At 32.3% G+C, this 17889-nt stretch overlaps 2 protein-coding genes across 3 annotated transcripts in view; both read left to right on the top strand.

Annotated features, from left to right (window-relative positions):
• Window positions 1-12026, top strand: part of LOC133176952 (putative pyridoxal-dependent decarboxylase domain-containing protein 2) — an 18882-nt gene extending 6856 nt beyond the window's left edge. Inside the window, exons 15-25 of one of the 2 annotated variants that reach the window (XM_061312015.1) lie at window positions 485-579; window positions 677-782; window positions 1412-1470; window positions 2799-2911; window positions 3087-3211; window positions 3379-3497; window positions 4319-4411; window positions 4542-4641; window positions 5542-5666; window positions 9431-9495; window positions 10045-12026. In XM_061312015.1, the coding sequence (XP_061167999.1) occupies window positions 485-579; window positions 677-782; window positions 1412-1470; window positions 2799-2911; window positions 3087-3211; window positions 3379-3497; window positions 4319-4411; window positions 4542-4641; window positions 5542-5666; window positions 9431-9495; window positions 10045-10066 (1022 nt within the window). In that variant the 3' untranslated portion in view covers window positions 10067-12026. Of the gene's footprint in view, window positions 1-484; window positions 580-676; window positions 783-1411; window positions 1471-2798; window positions 2912-3086; window positions 3212-3378; window positions 3498-4318; window positions 4412-4541; window positions 4642-5541; window positions 5754-9430; window positions 9496-10044 lie in introns of both variants that reach the window. The other variant, XM_061312014.1, reaches the window with a different exon arrangement.
• A 1033-nt stretch (window positions 12027-13059) lies between these two features.
• Window positions 13060-16419, top strand: LOC133177087 (forkhead box protein J1-A-like). Its single transcript, XM_061312181.1, has 3 exons — window positions 13060-13361; window positions 13873-14475; window positions 14684-16419. The coding sequence occupies exons 2-3, from the start codon at window positions 13969-13971 to the stop codon at window positions 15458-15460; spliced, it is 1284 nt and encodes a 427-aa protein (XP_061168165.1). The 5' UTR covers window positions 13060-13361; window positions 13873-13968; the 3' UTR covers window positions 15461-16419.
• The last annotated feature ends 1470 nt before the right edge of the window (window positions 16420-17889 follow it).

Genomic DNA, 17889 nt, shown 5'->3' with positions numbered 1-17889 from the left:
AAAAAAGACATCCGACCTGAGAAAGGATGGTATATAAAAATAATCAATCTATTGCAAACTTGTGTGATGCTGTTTATAATGGCAACCTTTTTGTACTAAAATTTAGGAAAATATTTTGATATTGTTATATTTGAGTAAAATGTGACATAAAAATAGAACATACATAGCTCGGGAATTAAAATTCACTTGTAAATATGCCACACGTGAAGTATGTATGTGGGCAAAAAATGCCCTTTAACATTTTTTCTTATCACATACATTGTAAAGAGAGACATTGTATCCTAGTATAAAATATCAAAGATTCAAAAAAGCTAAATTTGAGGAAAAATTTGACCTACCTATTATGTGCTACCTTAATTTCAAAGCATGAAGTCATTAGATTTCAGCAAGCATCTTGAAATGCTTGCCTTCTTAAAGTTCAAATGTTATGTAACAAATACTGCAAATTCATTTTATATATTTTTATTTTGATTATTGTTTTTAGCTGTGGAGATAGCTCCTTATTCCCCTGTTACTTCACAAGAGGATATGGAAGAAAAAGAAAAATTGAAAGCATACTACGATGCACTAAATTTATGGGTGTGTAAATTGGAGCATTTCATTATTTACTTCAGATACAGAATGATTCATTTTTATTTATCCATGTACATAATGTATTTATTTGTGTCCTCTGCAGCTTTGTGATACTCTATATTTGGAAAATCCAAATGTAGGCTTAGAACTGATAGATGTTGAGCAAGAAGGAAACTGTATCAAGTTCTCTCCCCTTGACACAGCACAAGGTTTGTATCAAGTTTTCTTTACAATAAACAGCACAAAGCTTACATCAACCCCAAGTTCTCTGTCCTTGACACAGCACAAAGTTTGCATCAAGTTTTCTTCCCTGTAAAAAGCACAAGGCCTGTATCAACTTTAAGTTCTTTGCCCTTGACACAGCACAGGGCTTGTATCAACTTGAAGTTCTTTCCTTCTGCACAACACAAGGTCTGTATCAAGTTCTCTCCTCTTGACACAGCACAAGGTCTGTATCAAGTTCTTTCCCCATGGCACAGCACAAGGTCTGTATTAAGTTCTCTCCTCTTGATACAGCACAAGGTCTCTATCAAGTTCTTTTAGTCTGGCACCCTTCCCATAATGTAGAGAGTGCACAGACAGAATTGTGGGAAGGGTACCAGACTCAAGTTCTCTCCCCCTGACACAGCACAAGTTCTGTATCAAGTTCTCTCCCCTTGACACTGCACAAAGTTTGTATCAAGTTCTTTACCATCAACACAACACAAAGCTTGTATCTAGTTCCCTCCCTTTGACAAAGCACTATACCTGTCTGGTAAATCCTGTTTTCTCCACAAAAAGAAATTGAAAAAATACTTTCTTCAATTTGACTTTCTAAATATTAGTTTTTTTCTTTTAGTGAAGGGTACAGTTGAAGAAGATATCGAAAACTTTGGGGAAAGTTTGAAAAAGCAAATTGTAAGTCAAATTTCTGCACAAAGCTTATTAGCTCACCTGAGCTTTTCTGATCACATTTTGTCCAGCATCCATCTATCTGTCTGTCAACTCATCACATTTTTTTACTTCTCAAGAACCACTGGGCAAATTTCAATCAAAATTTGCCACAAAGCATTCTTGGGTGAAGAGGATTCAAGTTTGTTCAAAAAGTCCATGTCCTCTTTCAAGGGGAGATAATTAAGAATTAGTGAAAATGTAATGGCATCCTTTAAAAACATCAAGAACCAATGGGCCAAAAAAGAAACTTATGTGAAAGCTTCATTACATAGTGTATATTCAAGCTTGTTCAAATTATGACCCCATGGGTTAGGGTGGAGCCATAATAGGAAGTCAAAGTTTTACATAGGAATATATATATAGTAAACATCCTTTTCTTAAGAACAGAAAAGCCATTATTAATCATATTAATATGGAAGCATTCACAGGTAGTGAAGATTAAAGTTTGTTCAAATCATGACCCCCAGGGGAAGAAGGGTGGGGCTATAATTAGATGATCAAAGTTTTAGATAGAAATATAAAAGAAAAAATCTTCTTCTCCAGAACAGCAAAGCCATGACTAGTGATATTAAATCAGAAGCATCCTAAGGTAGTGTACATTAAAGTTTGTTTAAATCACAGCCCCAGGGGTAGGGTTGGGCCTCACTGGGAGATCAAAGTTTTATATAAGAATATACAAGTAAAAAATCTTTGAAATTCTTTCTTCAATGATCAGCAAAGCCATTAGTTGTATTAGTCATATTGATATGCAAGCATTCTCAGGTAGTTTAGATTCAAGTCTGTAAAGATCAGGGCCCTCAAGAATAGGTTGAGGCTACGATAGGGGATCAGATATATAGGAAGAAATCATTTCAAGAATGGCAAGACCATGCAAAGTCATATTAATAAACAAAACATTCTTAAGCTGTACGGAATCAGTTTTTTTTTTATCATGAGCCCTGGGGTTAGGGTTGGGCCAAAAGGAAAAAATCTTCTCCAGAACAGCAGGGTCATGTTCATTGTATTGACATTGAAGCATCCATTGATGTGTGGATTCAACTTCGATGAAGTCATACATGTAGCTCCCTTAGGGCTAGATTTTGCTCAACAATATGGAGTCAAAATTCTTATGAAATTAAAGATGGAAATATGAAAAACAAATCTGCTGATAAAGAACAGAAAGGCCAAAGTGACTCAAGTGAGTGGTGTGGACCAGGGGCCTCTTGTCCGTGTTTTTTAAGTTCTGTAAAGTATAATGTTATCAATTGATTTTCAGATTTTTTATGTAAGGATACATACTTCTCCATTTTCAGGCAATTTTAGATGCAACAGTTCTGCAGAGAGACAGGTTTTGTGCAATTGTGGAAGCTCAAGACAATCTTCGTATTGTTGAGGTTCCCAACTGGGCTGGATTAGGGGTGGTGCAGTGAGTTATCCATAATACAATACAATCAAGTGTTCAGTTTGTAATTTGAATTGTGGCTTAAAAAAGAAAGAAAAATTATTTTAATTTAAACGCAGAATTTTTTGTTGATATTATAGATTACAAGAGTGTTGAATGTGTTATCATGAGTTTTCAGGATTTTTGAATGATGTTTTAGATATATGCCTGAGGAATGGAGAGAAAGGATGACAGATTTGCCAGACAATGCTAAACGAGACATAAATAACATCAACACTGAGCTTGTGAAGAGACTTCACTCTAAAGATACAGCATTCTCATTAGGTGGGTCTCTCTAAAATGGCAATAAATAACCACATTTTTCTACATCCATCTGCTTATCTGTAGGAAATCTTTACTTAAAATTTCATTGCAAACCCATCATCAGTTTTTGTTTTCAATAAGACTGTAAATATAAGAGTTTGTTTGATATTGGATTTTTTTGTTGGTAGGTTACAATGACGAGAACATTGGATGTGTGAAGTTTGGCCTGATTACAGATGATACAGATCTAGAGGAACTAATCGGTCTAGTGTGTTCCCTCGGCAAAGAGATCGAGGAATCTTCTAAGGTGCAGTCATATGTACTGGGTTCATTTTGGCAATGTTCTTGTAAAATAATCTTTAGAAAAGTGAATTTTCACTGACTTAAGATTCATTTACAAACATCAAGTAGTGATGGGAATTGGTAAGAATTTCATAATCGATGATCAGATTACTGTAACTAATTATCAAATATATTCGGACATTTACAAAGTCTATCAATTTAGTTTATTAAATGGTAAGAATGGGTGAATAACTACTTTCTGTGGTGGTCCAGCTGTAGTTAGAATAATCTAACTGTGTCTCAGGACAAGCCCTAGTCCTTGGAACAATATCATTTTAACGATAGAATGTTCTACCTAGTCCAGCTGGTTCTTCGTTCATTTCGTAGAATCCAAAGTACGTGCATACCTGGAAATGAGATTTGTTACCCGAGTATGAATACAATATTTGTTCGTCTGCGCCATTACGATACACAAATAAGTTAATAGACAAGTTGTGGCTGGAATATTTGGCTTAAAAACTATTACGCTTGTAAAATAAAATAAATAACCTGATTAATCGGAATAAAAATTTTGTAATCGAGTGCTTGGATTATGCCAGCAATCGACTGATTTTTTATTATAATCGATGATTGGAACACCACTAACATCAAGTATTTGAGAAAATGATTACATACCTTCTGGTATATTGTGCTTAATAAAACTAGTATTTTTAGGATTGGAATTAAATTCTTTGATCTGGAGAGAATATGTTATATATTGGAGAGAAATTTTCATTTGAAACAAGATTTTATGAACAGATGAATTAAGGTTACTCATTCTTAAGGGTTTGAAAAATGTTGTTTCAGTATTTAGAAAAATTATCAGAGAAAATACAGAAAGGTATAGAAGAAGCTAATAAAGAACTACACAAAGAAATGGATGAAAAGCTGCAGCAAGAGGTACATGTATAACTTTCTTGAATTTTATTTGCTGTTTGTATAGTAATAACTTTTATTTTTTATTACTGTATTTTTGTTGATTTAATGTTTACATGTTTTATTAAAAGAGTCTTTTTACTTCACTTAACAGGGTGTTCTAAGACAAGTGCCATTGGTTGGTTCCCTTCTAAACTGGTGGTCTCCTCCTCCAAAGGATGCAGTGAAAGGACGCACATTTAGTCTCAGCTCTGGTACAAAAATTACTCATAAAATAGCTTTTTATTTTTTACCAAGGTTGTTGCTTAAAAAAGAAATAAGATTTTGTGAGAAAAGTAGAATTTGGATCTAGGATATTTTTTAAGGTGAATTTCTCAGCTGATGACGAAGAGAATGACAAGAGAAAATGCCTTTATTACCACATAGGAGTTATTACTCTTTCTGATTAATTGAGGAATAAATTTGATATCTACCCAAATTATGCAGTATAATCTGGGTTAGAGCAGTTTGCCTTCTATAAACCACAAAGCGGTTTATAAAAAAGCATACTGTTCCAACCCAGGTTATACCAGTAGAAATGTGCGAAAGCAAACCCCCTCACTAATATCGTCAGCCCGTGCTCAGTGTTGTGTACAGAGTTGAACAAATTGAATACACCTGTGAAACGTAAACTGTTTCTGTAAACAGGGCACGAGCTCTGTTATTGTTAATGTTTACGATTCACCGGGTGTGTTCAATTGTTAAAGTCTGCACACACCACTGAGCATGGACTGACAATACTGTGAGTGGGTTTTGCTTTCGAACATTTCTACTCTGAATTTTCTGGATTATAGTTTTAATACTTTTCATTAATACACAACAAAACTGTCACTTTTCTTAAGTATTAAGAATAAAATTAAAAATTGTGAAAGTGCAAGGATGTGTCAATCAAACGCGTCCAGAAATTTGAAGTTTCAATAACTTCGAGATGAAATAAGATTTTTATTATATTTTAGTATGAAATGCTATAGCAACATATAAGTCATGAAATTATACAGAAAATCTGAGAAAATATTAACTTCAAATCTGTGTCCAAGCACCTTTAATGGATATCCAGATGTTTTGTGAAATATTTATGAGCTTGTTTCTAATTGTCCACAATTAATTTTCTATAGGCACTATGGCTAGCACTGAGAAGACTTACAAATACCACATGCAAGTTCAGGAGGATGATGCCCCTCCCCCTGTGTCCCCCTCTGCAAACCAGTCCCCTAATTCCTTCAAAGATGTTCTAAAACCGGTAAAATCTCAAACCAAGTCTGCTGGTGATGTTAAAGCTAATCTCACTCAACAATATAACTCCTCCTCCTCCTTCTCTCCTACACAGGTAGTACACTACTAATTAGCACTCTGTTAATCTGTATAACTAATGCATATATAAAGGTAGCATAGTCACAGTTTTCTTAATGTTAATCAATTCACTCACAACAAGTACAAAATATTAGTAATTGAATTCTTTAATCAACAAGCAATACGCAAGTATCAAGATTATCTCCCTTGGTACGCTCTTTTGTTACGGAGGGGAGTTTTGTTACTGTGTAAACCAACAGGTGGGACAGTTATTTATAATGGATCATGCATTGCATCATTGATATGCCAATCTCACATAAGTGGTTGTTGGGATGTCCTCATCAACTCAAAAAATACCGAATTTGAGTACAGGCATCATTAGGGCCCCACAAGAATTTGTGGGTGCCCTATAGTAATCACTCTGTCTGTCTGTTTGTCTGTCTGTCCGTCTGTATGTCATTCTTCCGTCCACAAATTTTCTGTTTTTTTTCTAATAACTTTTTTTGTAGTTGACCAATTAAGTTCAAAATTGGTATGTTGGTTGAATAGGCAGTAAGACATATTTTGATGCTAAGTTTGATTCTCTATGTTATCCTGTTTGGAGCTGGGGTGGTGGGGTTGAGTTATGATGTTACTGAATTCTAAAAACAAGATATACATAATGGTATCTTTTTTATTTTTTATTTTTTTTATTTATTTATTTATTTATTTATTTATTTATTTTTTGCTGCCTTATGTAAATTCAAGAATACTATTAATTTTAACAGGTAGTCTGATAATAACCTCATTCTATCATTACTGAAAAAGTTCTTTTGTAAACTTCGAACAAAGGATGGGAGAGCTAGCAGTACAATTAATCCCCTTGGATTGATTATCTTGCCTAGTGCAGAATATTTTAGAGGCTTATCTTTATTTGTCACTTTAAGATAAATTAACACCTTTGTCTGCAACTGATGTTTGTTTTGAAGTTAAGGTCAAGCCTGGGTGATATTTGCATTCACTGAAGGCTGACATTTTATAAAACACATGCTTTATTTTTTGTTTAAATATACATTTAATTGAGTTATTATAGATATGGTGATTTTACTGCCTTGTGTAAATACAGGTATACTTTTTACAGGTTGTTGGATATTTAGGAATTATCTTGAAATTTTATAAACACAGTTGTTGTTGCATATTCTTCTTCATATATTTTTTAATATTTGTAATCAAGTAAAATTGTCATTCTGTAAGCTGCACCCTTATATTTCTACCCCTCGGCAGGGCCCTTGCTGACTGGTCAGTTTTCTAGTTTTTTTTACCTAAGAAAAAAATCAGAACAAAAGAAAATATAGAGGATAAGGTTTATAAGAAGAAGGAAGAGACATTGATCAGTTTATATCTAATCATTTTGATCATTGCACAATGCCATTCTGAATGACACACCGACTCTTTTCCCCTTATAATAATTTTAAAGAGTCCACTAACTTTTTTAGAAAAGGTTTGTACAATCAAGAAAGCATTTTCATGAAGACCATGATGGTTCTTTTGTTCTGAAAGTACCTGGTACCCTAATTGAAAGTAGATTTTGTATATAATAGAGCTGAATAAAATCATCAAAATCATCACTGCTTGACATTATAATCTGTTTACAACATGAAATGGATTTTAAAAGTCCTAGCCATCGTTCATTTATTTATACACATTAAGGTGGTATGGGATACCAAACGAAACTTCTCCTATATATTTATGTACCCAAATTAGGAGGATTTGAAATACCCCCACCTTTCAGTATGTTACGTTGTAAATTTTATATATTTTTTATTATTTTAATGAGAAATATAAAAATGACTTTTTTCTTGTTAATTCTTTTTTCAACACCTTAATATTATTGAAAGGAGTTTACTGATATAAAGTGTATATAAAAACAAAAGTTATAAGAAATATATCTTCGTATTTTTTTTAATTTCAACAAAAAATAAGCGTAAAATACTGGGAAAACTTCATTTCTTGAAAACAGACGGATAAAATTTCATGAAAATCTACAATTAGAATGTATCTTAATATGTAAGTAAAGTGAAATAAACAAATTGAAAAAATATATATAAAAGGAAAATATAAGATGCATTAAAATTTTTTTGAATTAAAAGATCCGAACGGAAGAGTTATCCTTCTTTATTTTCCAAGGGTTGAAAAAACCTGGGTGCTATTTCAGAAATGATGAGCATTTTCCCCCAAACTTAAAAAAATCGCATTTTGTTGCAGTGGTAGTTTCAACTGTTTTGAAAACAATGAATGGAAAATCGCTTTCCAAGACGTGTCTCGTTCAGAGCAATTGCATTCATCTTAAAGTTTTGGGACAACAGCTAGCTGATTTGTGATTTGTGACCAAACAGCTACTTCTTGAATTAAATAACAAAGAAGACCAGATCTGGTTAACGAGATAATTGATTGGTCATAATTCAGCACAATGTGAAGTAATCGCACTTATCCATGCTTCACCGCACACAAGGTGCTGTACAGTTACTCAAACAATTGAAGTACAGATTTTGTTTAAAAGTGTTCAAAAGCAGCAATCTTTAAAATATCTTTTACAGGGGTTTGCTTTTTAAATCTCCATAGTACAATTATAAGTAAATTTATATACTTGCGATTTTTTTGGGGATCTATTTTTACTTTAAATGCCCATTTGTGAGAACTTGTATTGAAATAGCTTCAGAGTATTCTTTTAAACGGTGTATCTACAAATTTTGACCCGATAATAAGCACTCATGCAAATCAAAACATTACTTCAAACGGAAATACGTCATAACGTGGAGGTATCCCATACTACCTTAACTTGTCCCACTTCCATGCTGATGTGGATACTTTTTGCACCTCTATTGTTGGAGAGCTACAATCTTGAAACTTGCATATAGCTGTGTAGTTTTCTGCAAAATTTTGCTGTTCCATGTAGAATAATTACTACATGAGCTGTTCAGTAAATTTAAGTATGTACAATGATACAGGTGTTTACATGTAGTTATATTAAGTTTTCATGTTAGAATTTTTGGAAATTTCATGGACATACAAATTTTGCAATAAAGTGTTTAAAATTTACAGTTAAAACTTTTTTTTCAATACCTCTGATCTGTATTTTCAAACAAACACTGTGTGAATGTGTCAGCATTATTCTTAATGTACATATTTTTAATTTGCTAGAGCTGTAGAACTGTGCTCACAGTCTAGAAAATTAAGTATAATATATTATAACAGAGGTTTTGGTCCAAATGATACCATAAACAAGCTATAAACTTAAACTAAAAAATTGCAGTTAAATATAACTGTGCATAATCATCTTTATTTTTCTTGTTTAACAAATTATGCAGTTGAGCAAACAATTTATTTCTTGTCATAGGCGTTTTAGTTTCTTTATTTTCATCATGTGTGTACTAATAAACATTTTTTTAGGAAAAAAAGAGGGAGGGGTAGTATAGATTCTTAGATCCTGGAATTATTATCTTTAAACATGGTTTTAACCAACAAGTTTACTGTAAATACATGAAGACATCAAAATTACATTTCGTCATTGAGAAGTGCATGATTAGGAAATATTAATTGACTCTTACTAATTTTGGTCATCCCTGAAGGTAATGTTTTAACATGTAATCAAAATGACATGTTTAAAAATAAATTTGGAGCTTGAAAAAAAGATGTATAAAGTAGTGAGATTTAAATTTAATTATTATTTTTCAGAGCTCTAGTCCCAGCTCAACCCAGACAGACCAGAAACCTAAAGAAACTCAATCTTTAGAAAACCAGTAAGCTATTTTGTTTCTTGGTTGGTTGGTTGGTTGGGGAGGGGGGGAGTTGAAGGGAGGTTATTTGTAAAATACAAGAGGTTTATAAGGAGCATAGGGATGTTAACCGAGGCTCTTACTTGTAGGAGTAATTTGTGGAGTACTGTTGAACATGAAGCACTAGACTTCAACATTTTGTATACTGGTAAACTTTATTGACAACTTAAGATATGTGTATGCTTCATTGCCTTGTGGGATGGTATGATCTTTCATGCTTTATATGTTTTATGTACCCTTTTGTGGGGGTGGATGTGAGGCAGTTTCATCACTCACACCATGATTTCCAATACTATGACACAGTTCATTCTAGTATTCAGTCATGCATTAATTTTTTTTTTAATATTTAATGTACCGTAATTTAGCACATATTTAAAGTCTTTTTAGTCATAAATAAGAAATTATATTTTGAAAGTTAAAAGTGTGTTAAAAACATTTTTATAGGCATAATTCAGTTACTAGAGGAGCTTTATTACTTTGTTCATTTTTACTTTTTATTTATTTTTTTTTCAGACAAGCCCCTGACTTGAAGTAAAACAACATTCCATTATTGTTCCATATAAAGCTGTGATATGGTCAAACTGTTACAATGTGTTTTGTAATCTTTGTGACAAAGGCTTAAATGTAATGACCGTTTCTGCTTTTTGATTGATTAATATATCATAAGAAAACAGTGAATATTGATTGTATTTTGAATGAATGAGTGTCATATTTATTATATTCAAGCTATTTATTTGTATGGGTTATATGAAAATGAATTATGATGTTTTTTGTGAACAGATTTCTGAAGTTATACGTGCATTTAGATATTTAAATATTAATCTACAAGAAACAGAAGTGGAGTTGAGATTGTCAACATTTCTTTCGTTAGGGAGGTTTACTCTTTTCACACATTTTATTTGTTTACATATCTTAATCCGTTACTTTGGGTGATATTTGAAATAGTAAATTTTACTTTCCATTGATAAGCATGTTTCTTCTGATGTGAAAATTTCATTCCCTGTTATTTTCACCAACAGACATAAAAAATGTTCACCCCAATTTAAATTAGCTCAAAGCAGCATGTAGATAAAGCTTGCATTTCAACAATATGTTCTGGCTATCTTAAATTTCACAGTCAAGTTTTGATTTTCATCTTTAGGAATAAAGAAAAAATCAAATCAGATGCAACATTTTCCCTGCTCTATACATCAGATCTACATTTTTTGGGTCATGTTGAACCCCCTCTCTTCATAAAAGCAACTGATCATATTTATTTTGTATTATTTATTTTATTACAACATTGCTTTAGATGTGAGTAAAACCATTTCTATAATATTATATTTATGTACAATGTACATATGTGTGGAATGCACAACTGGTTTACAATTTAGTGGTGTTTTCTTGAGTTATCTCCCATTTGTGTGTATTTTATTTTGTCAATCAAAACTGTTTTGTTTTTGTTTTTTTAAATTTGGGGAACTCCTTCTTTTACAGGTTTATATGTATTTTTCTAGTTTTAGAATTACATGGAATCCATATTATCTGAAATCCATTGATGTTTTAACATTGTGATAAATAATGATATGCAGAAAGTATTAGTTTTATCTCTGACAACTGACCTAAATTGAACTTTTCTGATCATATTTGTATAATTGTCTGTTTGTTCATGTATTTGTGTCCACTTGTCAGTATAACATTCTTTCATTTTTTACTTTGTTTTTAAACCATCTTGAAGCTGCTTGCCATATGTTAACAAAATGGAATAAAAAATGTGTTTTTCTAGAGATCTGAATAATTAAGTGTTGTCACTCTTTGGTGTGATGAAGATTCACACTTGGCACTTAAGATTCTGACTTGATAAAATTTACTCATAGGTTTATTTAGAATGACTGTGTACCATGTCAAAAAATGTGTCAGAGATTTTTTTTGTGGTGAAAATGCTCTCATTTGGGTCAAAATGGCTCCTGAGGCCTCTGATTGGGATATTTATGAAATGCATATCTGTTTATAATTCCACTCATTGAGTTTATCAAGTATTATCATTCATTGAAGAGATTAGGTTTTCACACCTGTGAATTTTCAGTATAATTATGCCTGTTCAATCTGATGGTGATCTATGGCTGTTATTTTTTTCTCTCTCTATTTAAATCCATACATCTTCCTTTGCAGTAAAATTATTTATAAGTGCTTTGTATAATTTTTATTGAAGTATGTCTGATTTTAATCAGTACATGTTATTAAATATGAAAGTCTGTGTAATGAAACAATAAAGTATTAACATGGTCTATTAGAATCTTGGTAAAAAAAAATCTGAAATAATTTGTACACTATAGCTTCTTTGGTCACATAGATTACTACAATCAGTATTTATACATAAAGAAAATATAAAGAAAACATAAAGAAATATATAAAGCATGTATTGAATATTATGAGGGAAATGAATGTATTTATGTAATGTGTTTTGCTGTATAAAATTGTTATTGGTATTCTAATAAACCAGTTAAATAACTTAACTTATTAGTAGTCATTTGTTAATTATGTTTCATGAACATGGATTACAAATTTTACATTAAAAGAATTAACTTTATATAAAATTTATATTTTATTGAGGAAAGAAGAGTAAATATTTACTTCTGGCATTTACTGATTATTTTTACTCTACTATATGCTATAATTGTTACACAGGTGTGTATACGAAATGAATGATGCAATCTGATTTATAACATGTAATTTGCATATAATAATCATTTAGCAGTAAATTTAATTAATTTAAGCCTTTGAATACTTTTAAATGAATGTATAAATATATAATTTATGAATATGTTAAATTATTTAATATCTAAGAATTGATTTTCATGATCTATATTCTCAATTTTTTTCAGTGTGCTGTCACATTTGCACTGCATAGCAAAAAATTCCAAGTGATTTCTTAAATTATTCGTCAGGGACTGGGGTACTGAATATTAAATAAAACAAACAAATCCAGAGTTATAAAATAAACATACTGAGTACATGTATATAATTTTTCTAGCATATCATTTAAAATTACCATTTTAAAATATTAAACATTAGGAGAATGTGGAATATTACTAAAGTCCAGACTTGCTCCTGCTATTACAAGTTTTAAGAAATGATGCATTAATTTTTGATAAAATATTTAATTTTACATACATGTATGTCAGTGTCAGACATGCTGAAAGAAATATGAAACATGTGGAAGCTATAGACCTGTACGTTTTGAACATCTGTACACTCTATTAACATGATTAAGTTAATGAGTGTAAAATGATTAAGGTGGGGGTAAATCATTACATGATCAATTTACTTATACTTTATTAAATAACCGAAACAACCTTCCTCAATGATCTTTAAACTTTCAAATATAGCTTATTCTAAATAAAAATGTTTAGCGCCAAAACAGATCAACAAAATATTCCGCGAAAACTTATGCTGGTAAGAGTATTTGACCAATCAAACGCGCTGTTACTTCAACGTTTGCTGTTACATGTTTACACTCGCAACCATAGACGGAATACACAATAACATTCAGACCAATCGTTATAAGCCAAAATATTTATGTCTGTGTATGCTGTTGCCTAGTCGTTCGGCCAGCCTAATATATTCATCTGAAAATGCACATGTTTATACTTTCATTTCATAAAAATCTTTCAAACCTTTGATATCTCTCAAAATATGCATTAATCGGGCGAACTAGAAGTTTTTTAATGTTCACTTTTATTAAAAGTGTGCATTAAGACTGACAAGCTTGGGCATATCTCACTAGTTGCCGGTTCGCGGGAAACAGATAATTATCCTGTTGGACGGTTAACAGTTGTTGGGAGATCAAGGTAAATTTTCGTCTCTTAATTAAGTTTTAATTATTGTTTGGCATTAATTATTTAATCATGGCATGCATACCTCTTCATAAGATTACACGTGTAACTCTGTAAAGTGACCGGCTGTGAATTCATGATGGCTATTATTCATATGCAAATTAGTTTTTCTTGACGCCCTTTTAAAAGCAAGTCTATGCTTATATATTCCATGTATAAATGTAACTTAATAAATAGTAGTCTGAACTTGAATTTAGCTAGTATTCTCAATTGCTGACTTCAAGAACAAACACTAAATTTCTGAGGAAGGAACTAAAAAAATATTAAGTTGAAATTAAAGGGGAAAATATTTTTAAAAGGTAAGGTTTCAAATTTGAAATTTATTTTGTTAACATTTAATTGCAAACTTGCATTTATTATATAAAAAAAAATAATTATAAAAATGAAATTTAAAAAAAAAGCTGCTCAAAGAGAGGTACAAGTTTGCATTTGAATTTCATTTCATGGCTTTGAATTTTTCTTGCAGGTTCAATTTATCTTAGTTGGTAAAACTTAAACCGCCAAAACGAAGTACCCACAGGCTTACGCGGTGAACCGTCACCAGGGTCAGGGGGCTAAAAAGATGCCAATTCTCACTCGTGATCACCTTGCAGCCAGATTTCGTCAGAACTGGATGAACAAGTACCCTCTAGATACCTGCAGCAATGGAGGTATCAACCTGGATGACAGTCTCACTAGTCTTAACTGGCTGCAGAATCTCAACATCATGAAGATAACCTCCCCTACCCCTCCCCCCAGCCCAGGACCATGCAACAACTACTTCAACATGGATAATAACAACAAGAATATGAAAGTGAATCCCAACCATGTTCTCAATGTTTCTTGTGCTCCACCTCAGTGTAAAATTGAACCAAAGTTTCACCTTGGGGATCCAGCCCCTCCTTCAAGTCTAGGTGGAGATTCTATTGACTATAAAACAAATCCCTATGTGAAACCTCCATACAGTTATGCTACCCTCATCTGTATGGCTATGAAGGAAACCAAGAAGAGCAAAATAACCTTGTCAGCAATTTATAACTGGATTACTGACAACTTTATGTACTACAGACTGGCTGACCCAAGCTGGCAGGTTGGTATTTAGTCCATATCTCTTAACTTTTAGGGGGAAAGATACCATTCAAAATGTCTATCAATCTCAAGTAGCATTCCATAAAATAAGATAACCAAATGCGATAAAACACTTTATGTAGAACTTTATCAAATGAACAGGCACTTGTAATGTAATAGAGTTTTTCTGGAAAACTATATCATATTCCATTATCTACTTATGTCTTCAGAATTCCATTCGTCACAACCTGTCACTCAACAAGTGTTTCCAGAAAGTTCCTCGTCGTAAGGATGAACCTGGAAAAGGAGGATTCTGGAGGATAAACCCCGAGTACAATGACATGATTGAAAATGGAATATTTAAAAAGAGGAGAAACAGTCGGGATACACCTTGCCTTCCTCCTACAAAAAAGATTAAACGCGAGGAGGAGGAAGAATATTCCAGTTGTTCAAAAGGAAAGAGTAAAGAGGGACTTGTTCACATTGGAAACCATGAAGATCAAGACCATCTGAAAGGTGATTTTAACTGGACCTCCATTTTAAATCAAGATATAGAAATTGGAGGCATTAGAGTGAAAACAGAAGATTTATTAGATTCCAATGACAGCTGTGATTCATCTCCTATGGTAGCCATGAGTCCACCATCTTCAGAGTGCAATTCAGACGATTTCACAATAGAGGATCTGTTCTCTCAAACAGAGCTCTCCAACGATCAGACCCCCCTTGACTTTGTTACAAATGATCCTTTAGATTTAACCATAAATGGACAGCATATAGGTGTTCCCCAGTGGTGGGAACAGAGTTTAAACCTCTCTGGAAGTTTTAAGACTGAGCCTGAAAGTGAGGAGAAAAGTGGACTACATACCCCCATTGCCCCCTCCCCTGCCCCCGAGGATCATACAGACAATGAACATCCCTGGGCCATGAATGGCTTCGATGATATTGGGGATGCCTTTGATGTAGATAACTTGTTTGACCTTGAAAATATTCCTAGTCCAAAAATTTAAAACAGAAGTTCCACTTCCTGACACCCCCAATGTGTATTATTGTAAATTATTCTATTTTTACTTTAACCTTTGGGTATTTTTTTAAAATCATGTTTTAACTGGTCAGTGTATAGGATTTGCCTTTTCATTTTTCTAATCATCTATTTATTGAGAAAATTAGAATAAAGTCCATAACTTCATTGTAAAGTGAATGGAGTTTATTCATCAATTTTCTCTGGTCATTTTTTTAATCATGACATAGAAACAGTAGTTTAACCTAACTGTTTGAAGTGTGAGTGGCAAGTCTTGATGGAGAGAATATTTTTGCTAATCATTTTCCCCTAGATGTGGTGTACATACACATTTTTGTATTTTCCATGAAATTTGCAACTACTAACTAAACCAGAGTTGCCATCAGTATTAAGCAGTACTAAGTTAGATTTATCTCAATGTCAGGCCATAGGACAATTTTTTCCTTTCGCTTTTCTGTAAAAAGTTGTCTTTATTGGTGACCAAGATTGCAGAAAAACTGCTTCTTCAATTGGAGAAAGAGAGTATACATCTTTGATAACAAGAAGATACCAAGTATTACTTATTGAATCCGTCCATTTTTACCTGAATAATCAGACACGGGTGCATTTGTTAGACTTCTTTGTTATTGACTTATTGTAAAAATTTATTTATTTATTGTTAGTGTATGTTTCCAGTCCACTTTTTGATAAGTGTGTATTGTCTGTGATATTTTCAGTGTTGGATAGTTGCAGCATTTTTATTTCTTCCTTCTAAAAGCTCTACTTACTTTCTCAGTAATCTTAGGATATTCTGTGAAAGTGGGCAGAGAATAGTGGACATTTGACACCCTTCAGTATTACTGGCTCACTGTGTGCCCAGAATGTCAGAAAATTTCATTCAATATATGTATTTTTTGAAAAATTTAAAGAAAAAGAAATAAAGGAAAAAATATTTACAAAGATGAACAAGTTATTGCTTTGATTTTTTTTTTTTAAATACTGGTTGAAGGTGTTTCATCCCAGTCATAAAGTCATAAAACTCCCTCTTTCAAGGGAAAATCAATGAAAATGAATGGAATAGTTGATGAAAGAGGAAAGAAAAATCATTACAAGGAATCTGACAAATTTTCAATTATGCAAATCAGAATTTCCTGTCATTTGAAGATTGGTTGAACTAATGAATTACACAAGTATCTGATTCAATGAAAATTCACTTCTTTGGGGGGTGAAAGATTAGAACAATAGGAATTTAACACTAGAGAAATGGATCTGTATTGTGGCTGTATTGAATGACAGCTCTAACCTCTGTATTGAACACAATGCAGTTGGTCAGCTGGTTTAAACATGCTCTAGTTACAATGAGCTTTTTAATATCAATTGAATGATTGTAAAACCTTATAGTACACCCCAGCAGACATTGGTGACGTATATAACTTGAATAGCTTTTTAAAAACTTTAGAATTTTTATTGTGCTGAAGCAGCATATCGTTGAATATTGACTCAAACTCAGATAAAAGTCACCATTGGCACTTAGGGAAAATCAATTATCATTTGGATGGAAATTATTGGATAGGTTAATGACTTTTTTTCTACATCTCCAAAACATTAGTTTTCAACCTTGTCAGGGCAATGAAAAAACAATTAAGATAAGAATACCTGAATGAAAGGGTCATGAATTGTCTTTGAAATCATTACCAATCTATGGAACTAAAACAGTTAAACTCCAGAAAAATCTACTTGACTCAATATCATTTCAGCACAGAAATGTTTAGAAATTTCCAACTATGTATGTGACAATTGGTTGTAAAATATGCAGATTTTTCTAGAATTTTCTTGTTCTATAAGTTTGATTTTTGCCACAAACTGATGCATGTCTGACACAAAAGTCCAAGGGCTGCCTCTGAACAAAAGATGGCAAGTGTCATGATCTTGCTATCCTGAACAAATATTTTTGCATTAGACATCAATCTGATTTTTGGGCATTTTTTTTAAAATTGTAAAGGTGTTTTAAAAAAGAAAAGAAAAGAAAATCATTTGTGAGGAGTGGAACAGATCAGATGCTAACAAAGATGAAAACACACTTATTCTAGCTTTGAGACTATGATCATATAACTTTAAATTATAACACAGATCCATAAAATTTTGCTGAAATAGTAAATGTTAAGAAATTGCATGCTAAATGTATGCTACAATGTCCACCATTTCATGTTGGTCTGCAAAGAATTGTTTCAATTCCAAGAGAAGATGATAAAATTTTGCATTTAAATTTCTCACTTTTTTTCAATTGATTTATGTAACCAAATAACATTGGTGGATGATATTAACAAATTCAAATTTGTTTTTAAAAGTCTCTTGATAGACTAGACCTAAGATTCCACCTTGTAAAAATATTTCTGTATATTTACTGTTGTTCATGTGTTCAAATTTCCAGACAGGGTA

The sequence above is a fragment of the Saccostrea echinata genome, unplaced genomic scaffold (assembly GCF_033153115.1).
Source record: "Saccostrea echinata isolate AGI-Se365-2 ecotype Australia unplaced genomic scaffold, CSIRO_AGI_Sech_v1 ptg000086l, whole genome shotgun sequence".
NCBI lineage: Eukaryota > Metazoa > Mollusca > Bivalvia > Ostreida > Ostreidae > Saccostrea > Saccostrea echinata.
The sequence above is the reverse complement of the archived record's forward strand: the minus strand, read 5'-3'. Positions and strand labels throughout refer to the sequence as shown.

Excerpts from the sequence above, each read along its gene's own strand:
- LOC133177087 (XM_061312181.1), top strand. The coding sequence starts at position 13,969 with ATGCCAATTCTCACTCGTGATCACCTTGCAGCCAGATTTCGTCAGAAC. Across the intron at positions 14,476-14,683 it reads TGGCTGACCCAAGCTGGCAG|AATTCCATTCGTCACAACCT; the intron begins GTTGGTATTTAG and ends TTATGTCTTCAG.